Raw genomic sequence first — 14,405 nt, 5'->3', positions numbered from 1 at the left:
TGCGACGCGCTTCGCAAGAGTAAAAAGGCGGTCGAAGTTGCTTTGTAGGCATTTAGGGTGGCTGTATACATTTAGGACGAAGATACTATTCGCTCGAGCGTGTTGTGGCACAAGCTCAATTAGAAGGTGATCAATGTCTTGAATCGCTAGGGAATGGGAGATGGTGATTGAGCGGATAACTAGAAATGCTACCCGAGTGGGCGGGGGGGGATGCGGGTAGAATATGAGTATAGCTGGGGAGGGTCAGTGGGTTGGAGGGCTCCTGCAGGGCAAGGATGTCGGGTCCCGTAGCGCAGGACAGCAGTTGGTGGACCACATGACGCTTCTGGCCAAAGCCCCTGGCGGCAGTTCCACTGCCCGAGTGTAAGATTACGGTTTGGAGCTGCCAACATGAGAGTCGATTGGGGGGTTGCGAGTCGTGGTAACGGGTGGGTGGGATTCGTGAGCTGTGGTTGGGATACGGTTGTCCTGTCCTTCAGCTGCTTTAGGTTTCTTACGTCTAGTTGGGGTGGAGTCCAGCTATGTGAGGCGGATTGCGTAAGAATTGAGCCGGGACTCAAGATTGCTATAGCGGTCAGAAAACCCTTCGGTTAGCACGTCAAATCGATGATTAAGAGCAGCATTGTCTTGTGTTATGTGAATAACCGTGTCTTTGAGGGTTGCACATAATTGGTTGATGTGAGTAACAGCGTCCTGCAATTTTGCCTCAAAGCGAGCAGCAAAGGACTCAAGCAGGGCTGGAATGTCGTCTAGTGAGATAGGGGTGGAGGGAGGTGGCGTTGTGCATGGAGTTGAATTTGTAGCGGGTTCCGTGTCAGCCTCCATTGCTAGCGAATCAGGAGAGGAAGTAGGGTTGGAGTGGCTGGGCAAGGTATGGTCGTTGGGTGGGTTAAGGGTAGGAGGTTGAGGTGCGGTTGGAGCTTGGGTAGGTGAAATGGTAGATCCAGTGGCAAGAGCACTTATCTGGGCTTCCAGTTTGGCGATGCATTGCCGAAGAGCGGCGGCTTCTGCTCGGGCTGCTGTAGCTTCTGCTTTGGCCGCCGCTGCCTCCTCCTGGGATTTCGCCAGGACGTGTTGTAAACTGGGATTCACTGTCATGGCTGTCGTGTGCTTGTGAGAAGAAAGGGGCGTGTTCCAGGCTTGTTTCAATGGCTCTGTCCAGGCTTGCTTGTGTTGGTTGGGCTGGGTGGGTCTGGATGACAATTTGGGAAAACTGTCCCTGAGTGGGACCGATTCCTGCTCTTGCGTTTCTGGGTGGCTTGGCTGTTTCCGTGGCTGGTGAAGGTTTCGTCCCTTGCACGATCCCGTGCCGGTAAGGTGAGGGCCCTCACCCATAATGCACTTGGGCGTACAAGGAGGCTCTTGTTGCGAATGCTGTGTTCCACAGCGGGGGCAAAGATTGGTCGTGGGGCTTGGGAATACGTCGTGACGGTGACCCAGCTGTCTGCAATTGGTACAGGCATCCGGACTGCCGTGGTATAGGGTGCAGCGGTGGATGGCTCCCATGCACTTGATGGAGTGCGGGACTGCGTTTGCGTCGAAGGTGATTAGGATGGAGTGCGTCTTTCCCATGCGTCGGGCTGCTAGTATGGTGTACTCCGTATTTCTTCTGACCAAGTCTTGGTAGAGTTGCGTTGGGGTCTCGTCGTCATAGACGTTTGTGATGGCTCCTCTAGTAGACCCCGGTGGGGGTGCCACGTAAGCCGTGCAAGGGTAGGTTTGGTCTCCAATTGCGAGGGAGGTTAGCGTCTTGAGAGTCTCGGCTGTCGGGGAGTGTGTTGTTGCCACGCTGAAAGTATTGTTGGTCGGGTGGGTGCGCAGGCAGAAGTCGGCCGGTAGAGTGATTCGGAGCTGGGTCTGCACTGCCTTCGTAAGTCGAGCTGTTGGGACGTCTAGAAGTCGTAGTTCACCTCGCGGGTGAACGACCACTCGAATAGCGTTGGGTGGGAGTGGTGGCAGCTGCTTGCTACGCTGCACTGTGAGGCGCGTCTCCTTGGTCGCATAGGCGGGCCGGCGTCTTGCCGCTGCGGGTGGCGGCTGTTGCGTCGTGCGCCGCGTTCCTGGCGTTCAGATTAGCTGCCTCGGAGGTAGCGTTGCCGGAGTGGTGAGGTTGTTTCGGCGAACTGGCTGGTTGGACACAGCACTGGTGTCCAATCGTCTGACCGGAGCTCTTGTGCGGTTATGGTGTGGCCTTCAACCGTTACTTCCATCATAATGGCTGGCGTCACCGGCGGTGTCGGCGGAGAGGGAGAGTCCGGGTGAGGCTTAACTAGGCAGCTGAGCGTCTCGGTCCGATAATCGTTCTCAGCACAAAAAAGGTCGGATTTCGCCCGGAATGGGCGGTTTCACTGTCTTCCTTGGGCATTTATGTCGCTTCTCGAGCAGATTAGTGGCCGTAGGAGAGATTTGGTAGGAGCAGCACGTACCGTTTGCCGGAGCCGACGTTGCAGGCATCCGCTCGCGCTGGCCCCTACGCGGCGTCTCGAGGGCAGAGCTGCGGGCCGCTCCCACGTGGGCACGGGTAGGCCGAGCCTGACCACTGCATCGTGGGCTCTCTGGACAGCCCAAGTTTGTCGTGAAAGTTCTCAGCTTTGGATGGCAGAGCTCCATTCTTCTTCCGTGATGCGATTGGGTCCCTGTAACGAGAGGCATCGCCAAAAATCACATCACCAAATCTGCAGCGCTGAAAAATTTATATTGCCACGAGACAGTGAAGGGGCTGCCACTGTCGGTCGGACGAAGACGACGGCGACGAAGTGGCCAGAGGCGCGCGACAGCCTTGCATCTGTCGCCGCTGCTTGTGGCTGTTGTATATAGTTATAATTTCTAAATAAACGTTATTGCCGCAACATCTTTGTGGTGGAAAGGCTGGGTGAACCTGCCAACATGCCGGCTCCGTCAACCAAGTGCGGAACTTCGAAGTGGTCGCCGTCTTGGTTGCTCCGCGATGACCAGCGAAGTGCCAGCGGTGCTGCAGCCACCAGCTCCTGTGATTCTTTCGCGCTCACAAGACCCAGGAACCTCTTCTGGCACGGATGGCTTGGATGTCGAAGAGTGGATCGACATGTACGAACGCGCCAGCAACCACAACAGGCAGGACCCCACGGTGACGTTAGCCAGCGTGATATTCTATCTGAAAGGAACGGCACGCGTGTGGTTCCGGACGGATGAAGAAGATCTTACAAGTTGGGACGCTTGCAAGGCGAAGCTTCGTGAGTTGTTCGGCAGATCATTTGGCCATCAGCAGGCCGCTAAAAAGGAGCTGGGATATCGTGTCCAGACGACCACCGAATCGTACATTTCGTACATACAGGACGTACTGGGCCTTTGTCGAAAAGCTGACGTAAAAATGGCCGAAGATGACAAGATTTCGCTCATTTTGAAAGGAACAGCCAACTACGCGTTTAATCTACTTGTATTTAAAGACTGTACGACGGTCGGCGCCATAGTTAAGGAATGCCAACGCTCTGAACAAGCGAAGAGTCGCCGCATCACCCGACAGTTCGTTCTTTCGGCTGCCTAACACCGCCGCCACATCATCATGCGAAGACCCACCGATGCCTGCACAGGCTACAGCGTCCGAAGATGTAACGCGCATTGCCCGCCACGAACTCGAAGCACTAGCTCCTGCTGCCGTTCTTCCAGACGTTCAGTCAGCCAACCTGCCCACCGTGTCGCTCATACAAGCAGTCGTCCGCCAGGAGTTCGTGAACATGCGATTATCATCGGCCGTTTGTTCCGTCCGTGCATAGATGTCACCTAGAACCAGGTCTACCCTTCGCGCAACAGAAACCCGGCTGACTGAAGGGTATCACACGACTGACCCATATGTTTCAACTGCTCTCGCGTTGGACACTTGCCCATCACTGCCGGAGTAGCTGGTCGTCGCCTTCAAACTGGACCACTGGATCTTGGCGTCGTCATGGAGGCAACATTCGATGGTTTTCCACTTGCTTTGATCCACATGCTTCCGATGCTTCCGATGCCACCACTCCACACTTCAGTTTTAGCCGCTCACCGTCCCCACAAGGCCGTCGATCTAGATCACCATGACCATACCGGTCATCGTCCCCTCCACGGCCTGGAACCTACGCTCGGAAAAACTAAGCCCTGCAGCTACCGGAGGTGACGCTGCATCAGTGACGCGATAAACCAGTCCTCTGTTGACTGTACCTACGCGCCGAAACTTTCTGCTCATTCAAGTGGACGACGTAACCGCTACGGCCTTCATAGACACCGGAGCGCAGATTTCAATAATGAGCGCTGCTCTCCGTACTCAGCTCCGCAAAGTGATTACGCCCGCAATTCAGAGCACAGTACGGTTCTTTGATGGCAGCTCGTATGCCGTTCTTGGAATGTGCCCGAGTGTGCATTGCTCGCCATCAGACCATTGGTTTGTTTGCCGGGCTTGCGTAGTGTCCCCACGACGTGATCCTCGTCCTAGACTTTCTCTCGACGCACTCAGCCCTTATCGACTGCTCCACAGGTGTTCTTCAACTGGAACTCCCTTTTGACGCCCACGTACTATCGGACACTTCCAGCCGCTTATATTCTGTCGAGTTCCTCCACCTGCCACCGCAAGCCTCCGCGTACGCCCCATTAAGTCCCTCTTCTCGTGTGTGCTATGATGAATACGTTGTTTCCCCGATTCTCGACGTGGTCCTGACGCACTCTGTCGCCCTCCCGCACACTGTGGTTACCGTACGCGACAACAAAACCTGCGTGCCTTTTTTGAACTTTGGCCTTTCTACCCACGGTGCTACATGCCGGTATCGCGCTTGCCACCGTGTCGTCGTTGCAGGAACGCGATATTTTTGTGTTAGCCGTTGACGGCCCTCGAACTGTTTCCGGCTCTCTCACAGCCACCTCATCTCCAGTGCCGATTTCGAAAAAAAAAATATATCAGCCGACCTCCCGCTTACGCAAGCAGAAGGTCTTCGTCGGTTCTGGAGGTCATATTCGGATATCTTTGATCTCGAAAATCGCCCTTTAGGCCAGACATCTTCAGCACTCCATCCATACCGGCGATGCTCAACTGGTTCACCGGCGCCCTTATTGTGTTTCCGCCGCGGAACGCGTCATAATCCAAGAAGACGTGGAGAAAATACTGGCCAAGAGCATCATCGAACCGTCCTATAGTCCTTAGGCCACTCCTGTTGTGCTGGTGAAGAAGGACAACACCTGGCGATTTCGTGTTGATTATCGACACCTCAACAAGATAACCAAAACGGACGTTTATCTCTTGCCCCGTATAGACGACGCACTCAACTGTCTTCACGGGGCCCAATATTTCTCGTCTATTGACCTTCGCTCAGGTTATTGGCAGATTGCTTTTGACCCACTGGACCGCGAAAAAAATCGCATTCGTAACTCCCGATGGCCTCTATCACTTTAAAGTGATGGTTTTCGGTCCTTGCAATGCGCCGGCCACATGATAGATTCGCTTCCTCGTGGCTTGAAATGGTCAACGTGCTTGTGCTACCTTGACAATGTCATCGTTTTATCGCCAACATTTGACAGCCATCTTCAGCGCTTCACCGCCATTATCAAGGGATTCCGCAATGCCGGTCTCCAACTCAACGCGTCGAAGTGCTGTTTCGGACGCCGTAAAATAATCGTACTTGGCCATCTCGTCAACGCGGCGGGTGTCCAGCCCGATCCTGAAAACGTTCGCGCCATGAAGCATTTTCCTGTACCTTGTTCGGCTAAAGACGTACGCAGTTTCATTGGACTGTACTCCTATTTCCGACGCTTCATTTGTAATTTCGCCGACATTGCGCGTCCCATTACTGCTCTCCTTGAAAAATACGTTGCTTTTACATGGTGCTCAGCCCAAGCTGCTGCCTTTTCGGCGCTTATCGATGCCCTCACGACTTGCCCTATTTTAGGGTATTTTGATCCGATTGCACCGACGGAACTTCGCACAGATGCCAGAGGCCATGGAATCGGTCCCGTCCTTGCTCAGCGTCACGGCGGCCACGACTGTGTTATGCGTACGCTAGCCGCCTCCTGTACGCACCGGAGAAGGATTACTCGATCACCGAACGAGAGTGTCTTGCTCTTGTCTAGGCTGTCGCCAAATTTCGTCCCTACCGGTTTGGCCGCACCTTTACTGTCGTAACTGATCATCACGCCCTCTGTTGGCTTTCTTCGCTCTAAGACCCTACAGGCCGCCTTGGTCGTTGAGCTCCGCGCCTCCAAGAATACTCGTTTTCAGTAGTGCACAAGTCCGGTCAGCTTCATCAAGATGCCGACTGTCTATCACGGCATCCCGTGGATTCCCCTGACGTCACCGAGCAAGACACCGACGCCTGTGTCTAATCTATTTCGGGCCTCGTTAATATACGCGACGAACAACGCCGCGACTAGGCCCCCTTTATGGTCTATCATTGCTCAGCTCTTCCACGCCCGATCCTTCATGCACTCCACTTGTTCTTCCTTCAGGACGGCACCTTATACCGCCGTAATATGCATCCGGAGGGCCCTGAACGCCTCCTCGTCGGGCCTGCCCATCTACAGTCAGCTGTCCTTCGCCAGCTTCATGATGAACCCACTGCTGGTCACCTTGGTGTCACCCGCACTTATGATCGCGTCAGGCGACGTTTCTTCTGGCCTGGTCTCTATCGCTCAGTCCAACGATATGTCGCTAGCTGCGACAAATGCCAGCGCCGCAAGAGGCCACCTATGTTACCTGCCGGCCTGCTTCATCCTATAGACATTTCTGCCGAACCGTTCTTTCGCGTTGTACTCGACCTTCTTGGCCCCTTTCCAACCTCGACATCAGGAAACAAGTGGGTCGCCGTCGCGACCGACTGCTCGACGCGATACGCCATTACCCGTGCCCTCCCAACCAGCTGCGCTACGGATGTCGCCGACTTTCTTCATGACATCATCTCGCATCATGGTGCTCCTCGACAACTTTTGAACGATCAAGGCCGATCATCGAGGACATCCTTCGTTCTACCCGCCACAAGCTCACAACTGCTTATCACTTGCAAAAGAATGAACTCACAGAGCGCCCAAGCCGAACTCTTACCGATATGCTTTCAGTGTACGTCTCCGCCGATCACCGTGATTGAGACGCTACTTTGCCGTACGTTACTTTCGCCTACAGCTCGTCTCGACATGACACAACTGGCTACTCCCCGTTTTATCTCCTGTATGGACGCGAACCTTCTCTGCCTCTCGATACTTTACTTCCCGTCAGCTCACACAGCACGTACGTTCGCGACGCCATAGCGCGCGCCGACACAGCTCGCCAGATCACTCGTGAACGGCTCACAGTGTCTCAGGCTTCTCAAAAAGCCCTGTATGATAGTCGCCACAGAAACGTTTCTTACTGCCCAGGTGCCCTCGTGCTGCGGTGGTCTCGGACCCGCCGCATCGCTCCCTCCGAAAAGCTATTGCCCCGCTAAGTTGGTCCTTACAGGGTGCTGCGTCGTCGCCGACGTTACGTATGAAATCGAACCATTCGTCGTGCCAGCGCCATCTAAGCCACCGCCCTCTGCTATCATGCACGTTGTGAGACTTAAGCCGTACGTAACTGGTCACTCTGGTCCGTGGTAGCAAGCACCGGGTCGGGGCTCTCGCCTGGGGGAGGGGGGGGGAGGGTAGTGCGACGAGACAGTGAAGGGGCTGCTACGGTCGGTCGGACGAAGACGACGATGACGAAGTGGCCACGAAGGTGCGCGACAGCCTTGCAACCATCGCTGCTGCTTGTGGCCGTTGTATATAGTTATAATTTCTAAGTAAACGTTCTTCCCGTAACAATACTTATTAATCCCGCGATCCTAATTTACATGACGCGAATGTTTGTTTTTCATCATTTACAGTGATCGTGGCTCATTGTGCCCTTTTCACAAAGTCCGATTTCGCTTGCGAATTCCTTTGCTTGCATATGCGCTTTGCTTTTGCAATGCAATTTCACAAATTTATATTCGCAAGAAAATTTGCACCATGTGAAACGGCGCCTCTGACGTCAGCGGACGAAACGAGATTCGTTCATGAATTAGCGCTCGCCAGCATAAAATAAGCTTCCTCGGCATAAAATATGGCTCATCGCACACGCCAGTATAATCCTGATCATACCGAATGCTAAGGCTACAGCAAGGAGTCGTCAAATCAGCACAGGCTTGACAATTGTTTTTAATGTTCAGTAGCTGACCCGGCCATGACCGCTGGCGTCGCACATGCAATGAGCTGCGAAACGCACACCGTGTAGCACGATTTACAAAGCAAACCTTTCTTACAAACATGATGAGAGAAGCTGACTGACTTTACTCCCATCACAGCTGCGATCCATTTCTTCGCTGTTGTGACAGTCTTTAACGCAGCCGTATTGCCGGTTCCACTTTTAGGGGCGAACCACCTTAGGGCAGAGCCTTGTCCCTTGTCGTCGTCCGTTGTCCGTAGCTTTGGTTTGCATGTATACTGTGTATACTGTGTATACCAGAGCATGTACATGTATATATATACTGTACTGTATATATACAGTATATACTACTGTATATATATATTATTTATTTATTTCAAGATACCTTACAGGCCCCTAGGCATTGTGTAAGGGGGAGAGTACAATAAAAAATAGTTTCTTATACACTCGTTAGAATATTATGTGAATACATATACAAAACATATAGGTAATAAATATGCTAATATACTAATACAGTGTTACAATATGACCTAGGAAACAAACCCAACGCTTTGAATGCGACAGCTCATTTAAAAATGTCACACAGTAAAACATAGTCAACAAAATTACCGAGCAAGCACGACATAATTAGGCTATAACAAAACAGTGTCTAAGGCGTACTTGCACACTAATAACGTAAAAGGCAATGACAAAGAATAATATGGCAGGCTTTGTAGAGTTGTTTGAAAAATGCGTTGTTAGAAGAAGCCGGAAATTTTCTTGGTCAGTTTCATAAACTATGATGTTAGGAAGTTCGTTCCAAAGACGAATGGCTCTTGGAAGAGCGGAGTAGTTAAATGAATTAGTCTTTCCGTAGATGCGCATGAAACTGAACCCATTGTACAACCACCGTGACCTGTAATGAGGAGTTTCAAGAGGCAGAACTGATGGCGCTGTGTTATGGATGTATTTATGAAAGAACGATCTGGCATATATGTAGTCTTATATATATGCCATATAGTCTATATAGCATATATATAGTCTATATATACAGAGTCTGGCATGTATCTATATATATATAGATAGATATATATATATATACACATACATTCACGGTTACCCGAAGGATACCCCGGTGCTTCGCCCACTCATCAGCATTCACTTCGCGGATATGCGGTGATTTTTTTTCTTTTTCAAAAAGCACATCAATAAACACTCCATGAAGCGCATGCCATTGCAACATCGCCATACGTATCCGAAAAAAAGGGGGGGGGCTGCTAATGAACAAAGCAAACGGGCCCAACCGTGGCCGACACGAAGTGCAGTGCGCATGAAGGAATACGCGTCGAGCCGGCCGAGCCGCAGAGCCACCTTCCCAGTGCTGTCGCATTGCTGCGGCAGATGGCGCCAGAGTAGCCCCAAACTCGACTGTTCGGAGCCTATAACAAGGCGGCATGTTTGTGCGCTGCAGCTTCGAGCTGAAGAAATGGCGCCCGCTGCGACGCAGAGCGCTACTAATCAGTCGACGCAGAGCGCTACTCAAGTTCAACAAATGGCCACAGAGGGCGAAAAAATAGACCGCGCGGCGCTGCTAATAAACCAAGCATAGTACGTCGCAAAAAAGTTGCCCAAGTGAGTGCCGTAGTGTCCCGCTAGAGGCGCCGTATTAAGCGCTATTTCAGCCTGCAAACTTGCTCCAACACTAATCGAAGCGTTTTTATTGCACGATAGAGAGTACAAAATTATTTTTCTTAAGTATCATTGGTCACCCACGTGACCTCTGGCCTGGATTTAAAATTTTATCGGTATATTCGCGTGCACGGCAGGCACGGTTCATTGGTTCGTGCACTTAAGATGGCTGGTTATTTTGCACTAAAAACAGTTTATTGCGCTTCGATACTTCGCGTTATCTAACTTAGGGTGAAGTGACGTGTTTGGGAGTGGAGATGTAAGCCCGAAAGCTAGGTGTAGGTCGTGAGCCATGCGGAACACGTCTGCATAGAAATGGGAGCCGGATTCTGTTGCGACTGAGGATGGCAATACCGGTGAGTCGTTGTGGATATATGTGGATCCCATGCACTGTGGGAATCGATGTAAGCGGAGCTTTCTGTGCTGTTTGTTTTGCATGAAGATAATTAGCGGTGATGTCTACCGTTATGGTTTAATTTCTTTAGCGTTTAGTCCAATACGAGAGTAGTGAGTTAATGGTAAACGGCACTTTACGTGAACCACCGCTGTTTGCCTGCATAGTACGCAGAACACACTGTGAGACTTGTTTGCTTGAGGTGTTGTGCGCCGAGCCTCAAATGCGTCGTTGGAGCCACCGAAATAGATTTTCCAGGTATTTGCCAGATATACCGAGAAGAAACGTGTGCTATGATGATGATAGTAATGGGCTAAAAACGTTTATTACACACGTGGACCTAATTTCTGCAGAAGGCATCAGGCCGAGTCTCTCCCCCATTCAGTCTATATTGCAGATTGCAGAGCCACGCGACAAACGAGCTGCGAAGAAAATGCTTGGTGTTGTAAATTACTTCGGCAAGTTGATTCGAACACTGGCAGAAAGGACGAAGCTTCTGTGCCGCATAATTAAGAAGGACGAGGTGTTTGAATGGACGCAAACCCCGCAGAACAAGGGCGTCGAATATCCCACAGTTCGAGTAGCCAACCGTAGCTGTGGGTGTTCGATCCAGCAAGAGAAACAAAGGTCTCGTGTGACGCGTCACGCAGTGGCGTAGGCACCGCACTCGAGCTAGAACGGCACATGGAAACCTGTCGCGTACGTATCAGGAACACTCTCAGAAGCAGGAAAACGCTATTCGCAAATAGAAAAAAAGAAACACTGGTCATTACATACGAGTGCGAAAAACTCGACCACTTTGTGTAAGGCAAAAATGTCGTCATTGAAACCGACCAATATAAATGGGTGGCTAAAATGCACAAGTCTCTGTACTTAAAAGCGTGGAGACAGAAAGGTTATGAAGCATGCCTTCCTCAGCTGAATTAACACCCATCTGGAAGACACTGCAGCGTAACCTCACTCAGTCATTGGCTTGCGGGCTCACCTGTCGACGCAAGACGCCATGCTACAACTTAAGCACCATATACTTGAAGGTAGAACCCGCACTACTAAAGCAATACTCGGCCTCGACCTCGAAAAAGTCTGACAACATAGCCCATACCACCATTCTCGACCGCATCTCACGCCTTAACCTCGATAATTATACCTTATAATTACGTCAGACACTTTCAGCCACACCAAGTCACCTTTTTCGAATGAAATTGAGTCGTGGCGGCGGTCATACCGCTCCTTGGAGAGATCTTGTGATGCCAGTGTACGCAGACGTGCAATTTGGCGGGCTTCTTCAGCACGGCACAAAGTTTCAGCAACTGAGTCCTCTGTATGGAGTGTAAAGGGCAAAATGGTATCGAGACAGCTGCGCGGTGCCCGAGCGTAGAGCAGGTAGAAAGGTGTGAAGTCCGTAGTTTCGTGCTTCGCTGTATTGTAGGCGTAGGTAATAAACGGTAAGATGTCATCCCAGTTCCTGTGATCGGATGATACATACGTAGCCAGCATGTTGGTCAGGGTGCGGTTGGTACTATGGCGAGCCGTCAGCGTATGTGTCAGCGTCTCGACGACGATGTTGCCCCTCGGCTGCTCCGCACGTGCGAGCTGAGCGCGAGGTAGAACGCGACAAGACGCCAAGAAGAACGGCGGCAAGAGCAACAGCGTCTGTGGGGGGCATATAATAAATGTGGGCAACCAAACGCGTCACGTCTTCTCACAAGTGGTGACCCTGGACTTCCGACGCCAACGCGCCACCTGCTCGTTCCTTCGCCAACGCACCCAGTGTCCACGGTAAACGCCTTCAGCCTCGTTCATTCCGGTTGATCATGGACACCACACCCAACAGCGAAGTCGCACCGAATCCCACGGTACCCGAACCTGTCGTCGCTACTCTCAAGCTACCGGAGTTTTAGCAGTCGGACTCAGAACTCTGGTTTCTGAGCATCGAGCCCCTCTTCCGACGACATCGAGTAACATCGCAAACAGCAAGGTACGACTACGTCATCGGTGCTTTCCCACCTGCTGTCATCGCCATCGTAAGGGACATTCTGCGCTCTCCGCCTTCGGACACACCCTACGACACTCTTAAAACAGAGCTTATACGCCGGACAACCGAGTCGGAACAGCGTAGGCTGCAGCAGCTACTCACCGCGGAGGAGCTCGGTGACCGAAAGCCCACGGAGCTTCTGCGTCGCATGCGGCATCTGATTGGGGACCAGTCTGCTGCATTGGACGCATCCATTCTACGGGAGCTCTTCCTACAGCGACTGCCACAGCAGGTGCGGATGATCTTGAGCGTGTCCTCCACAGAAACCCTCGACTCACTGGCACAAATGGCCGACAAAATTATGGATGTCGGCACCCCGGCCATATCTGGAATCGAGAGACAACGTGACTCTTCCCTCTTTACACCGGTCCGCGACGACCGCTTGGACCGTCTCCTTCAAGCTAACGAGGAGCTCAGCCGCAAAGTGGACCAGCTGGCCGCTGAACTCAGCTCGCTTAAAGCCGACCACCGGGGCAGTGCGTCACGACAGCGACACCAAAGCCGCGACAGATCACCAAGTCTGCCTCGCAGCGTCTGCTGGTACCACCGCCGATAAGGAGCACGCGCTCGTCAGTGCAATCAGCCATGCCTGTTTGCGGGAAACGCACGGGCCACGCACTGACGGCGGCCAGTGTTTCAGGCCCGACATACAGCCGCCTATTTCACGTCACTGATCGCGTCACGAAAGTCCGGTACCTCATCGACACAGGTTCCGAAGTGTGTGTCGTTCCTTCTACGCTGGAGGACCGCCGACGACGTCAGACCACGCCGCCTGTCACTGCTGTCAATGGTTCAACCATACGAATATTCGGACACAGGTCCGTTACGCTTGACATTGGCTTGAGACGCACGTTTCGATGGGATTTCCTAGTCGCTGACGTGCGTGTACCAATCATCGGTGCAGATTTTCTTTGGCATTTTAAGCTTGTGGTAGACCTACGACATAGCCGTCTCCTGGATTCTGAGACCCACCTAACAGTTCAAGGTGTGACATCAAGTTTACCACCTTTGCGTCTCGCGCAAGCTCATGCCAAAGTCTCTCCGCCGTGGTCTACACTTCTGGAAGAATTTTCCGATCTCTTCCGTGCTCCATCTATTGAAGACCCGGTACGACACCATTGCACTCACCACATTGTGACAGTAAGAGCGCCGGGGTTTGCACGTGCTCGTCGTCTCGCTCCTGACCGTTACAAGATCGCAAGGCAAGAATTCGAGCATATGCTTGAGCTCGGATGCGTCCGCCCCTCTTCTGGTGCCTGGTCATCTCCGCTACACATGGTCCCCAAGTCATCAGGTGACTGGAGACCGTGCGGTGACTATCGTGCCCTCAACAAAGTGACGTTGCCGGACCGCTACCCGATACCACACATCCAGGAATTCACGGCGTTGCTGCACGGTTGCACCGTATTCAGCAAGATCGACTTAGTGAAGGCATATCACCAAATACCTGTCGAGCCTTCCGACGTACCGAAGACTGCCATAATAACACCTTTTGACATGTTTGAATACACACGTATGCCGTTTGGTCTACGAAACGCTGCACAAACCTTTCAACGGTTCGTGGGCCAGGTTCTTCGTGGTTTGACGTGCTGCCTCTCGTACATCGACGACATCCTCGTCTTCAGCACGTCAGAAGCGGATCACGAACTTCACCTGCGTCAGGTTTTCGCGCGGCCCCGCAAGTACGGACTAGTCGTCAACGGACCGAAGAGCGAGTTCGGAGTTTCTTCACTGGACTTCCTTGCCCATCGCGTGGATTCCCGTGGCATCTCTTCACCAGCCGCGCGCGTGGAAGCTATATTACAGTTTCCACGACCAACAACTACGAAGAAACTGCGTGAATTCCTCGGGCTTGCCAACTATTACCGGCGGTTTATTCCCCACTGCGCTGCTATCTTGCAACCGCTCCATGCACTTCTGTCCGGTCAAACGAAGCCGAACGCTTCCATCTCCTGGACAGGCGACGCCGAGACAGCTTTCAGTTCCATCAAGGAAGCGCTCGCCAACGCAACACTCCTCGCACACCCAAATTGCGACCCCGGTACGTCAATCATCGTGCTTCCTCGGACGTCGCCATTGGAGCAGTCCTGCAGCAGTTGGTCGATGGAGTTTGGCAGCCGATCGCTTTCTTTTCCCGGAATCTCTCACAGACCGAG

The 14,405-nt window shown here is 52.4% G+C and overlaps 1 protein-coding gene across 1 annotated transcript; it reads left to right on the top strand.

The window, feature by feature from the left end:
• The first annotated feature begins 3,064 nt into the window (after positions 1–3,064).
• LOC119459392 (uncharacterized) lies at positions 3,065–12,805 on the top strand. The gene is made up of 2 exons (XM_037721185.1): positions 3,065–3,185; positions 12,189–12,805. Exons 1-2 carry the CDS (start codon positions 3,065–3,067, stop codon positions 12,803–12,805), a joined length of 738 nt encoding a protein of 245 aa, XP_037577113.1.
• Positions 12,806–14,405: the final 1,600 nt, after the last annotated feature.

The sequence above is a fragment of the Dermacentor silvarum genome, chromosome 7 (genome assembly GCF_013339745.2).
Source record: "Dermacentor silvarum isolate Dsil-2018 chromosome 7, BIME_Dsil_1.4, whole genome shotgun sequence".
Classification (NCBI taxonomy): Eukaryota; Metazoa; Arthropoda; class Arachnida; order Ixodida; family Ixodidae; genus Dermacentor; species Dermacentor silvarum.
The sequence above is the reverse complement of the archived record's forward strand: the minus strand, read 5'-3'. Positions and strand labels throughout refer to the sequence as shown.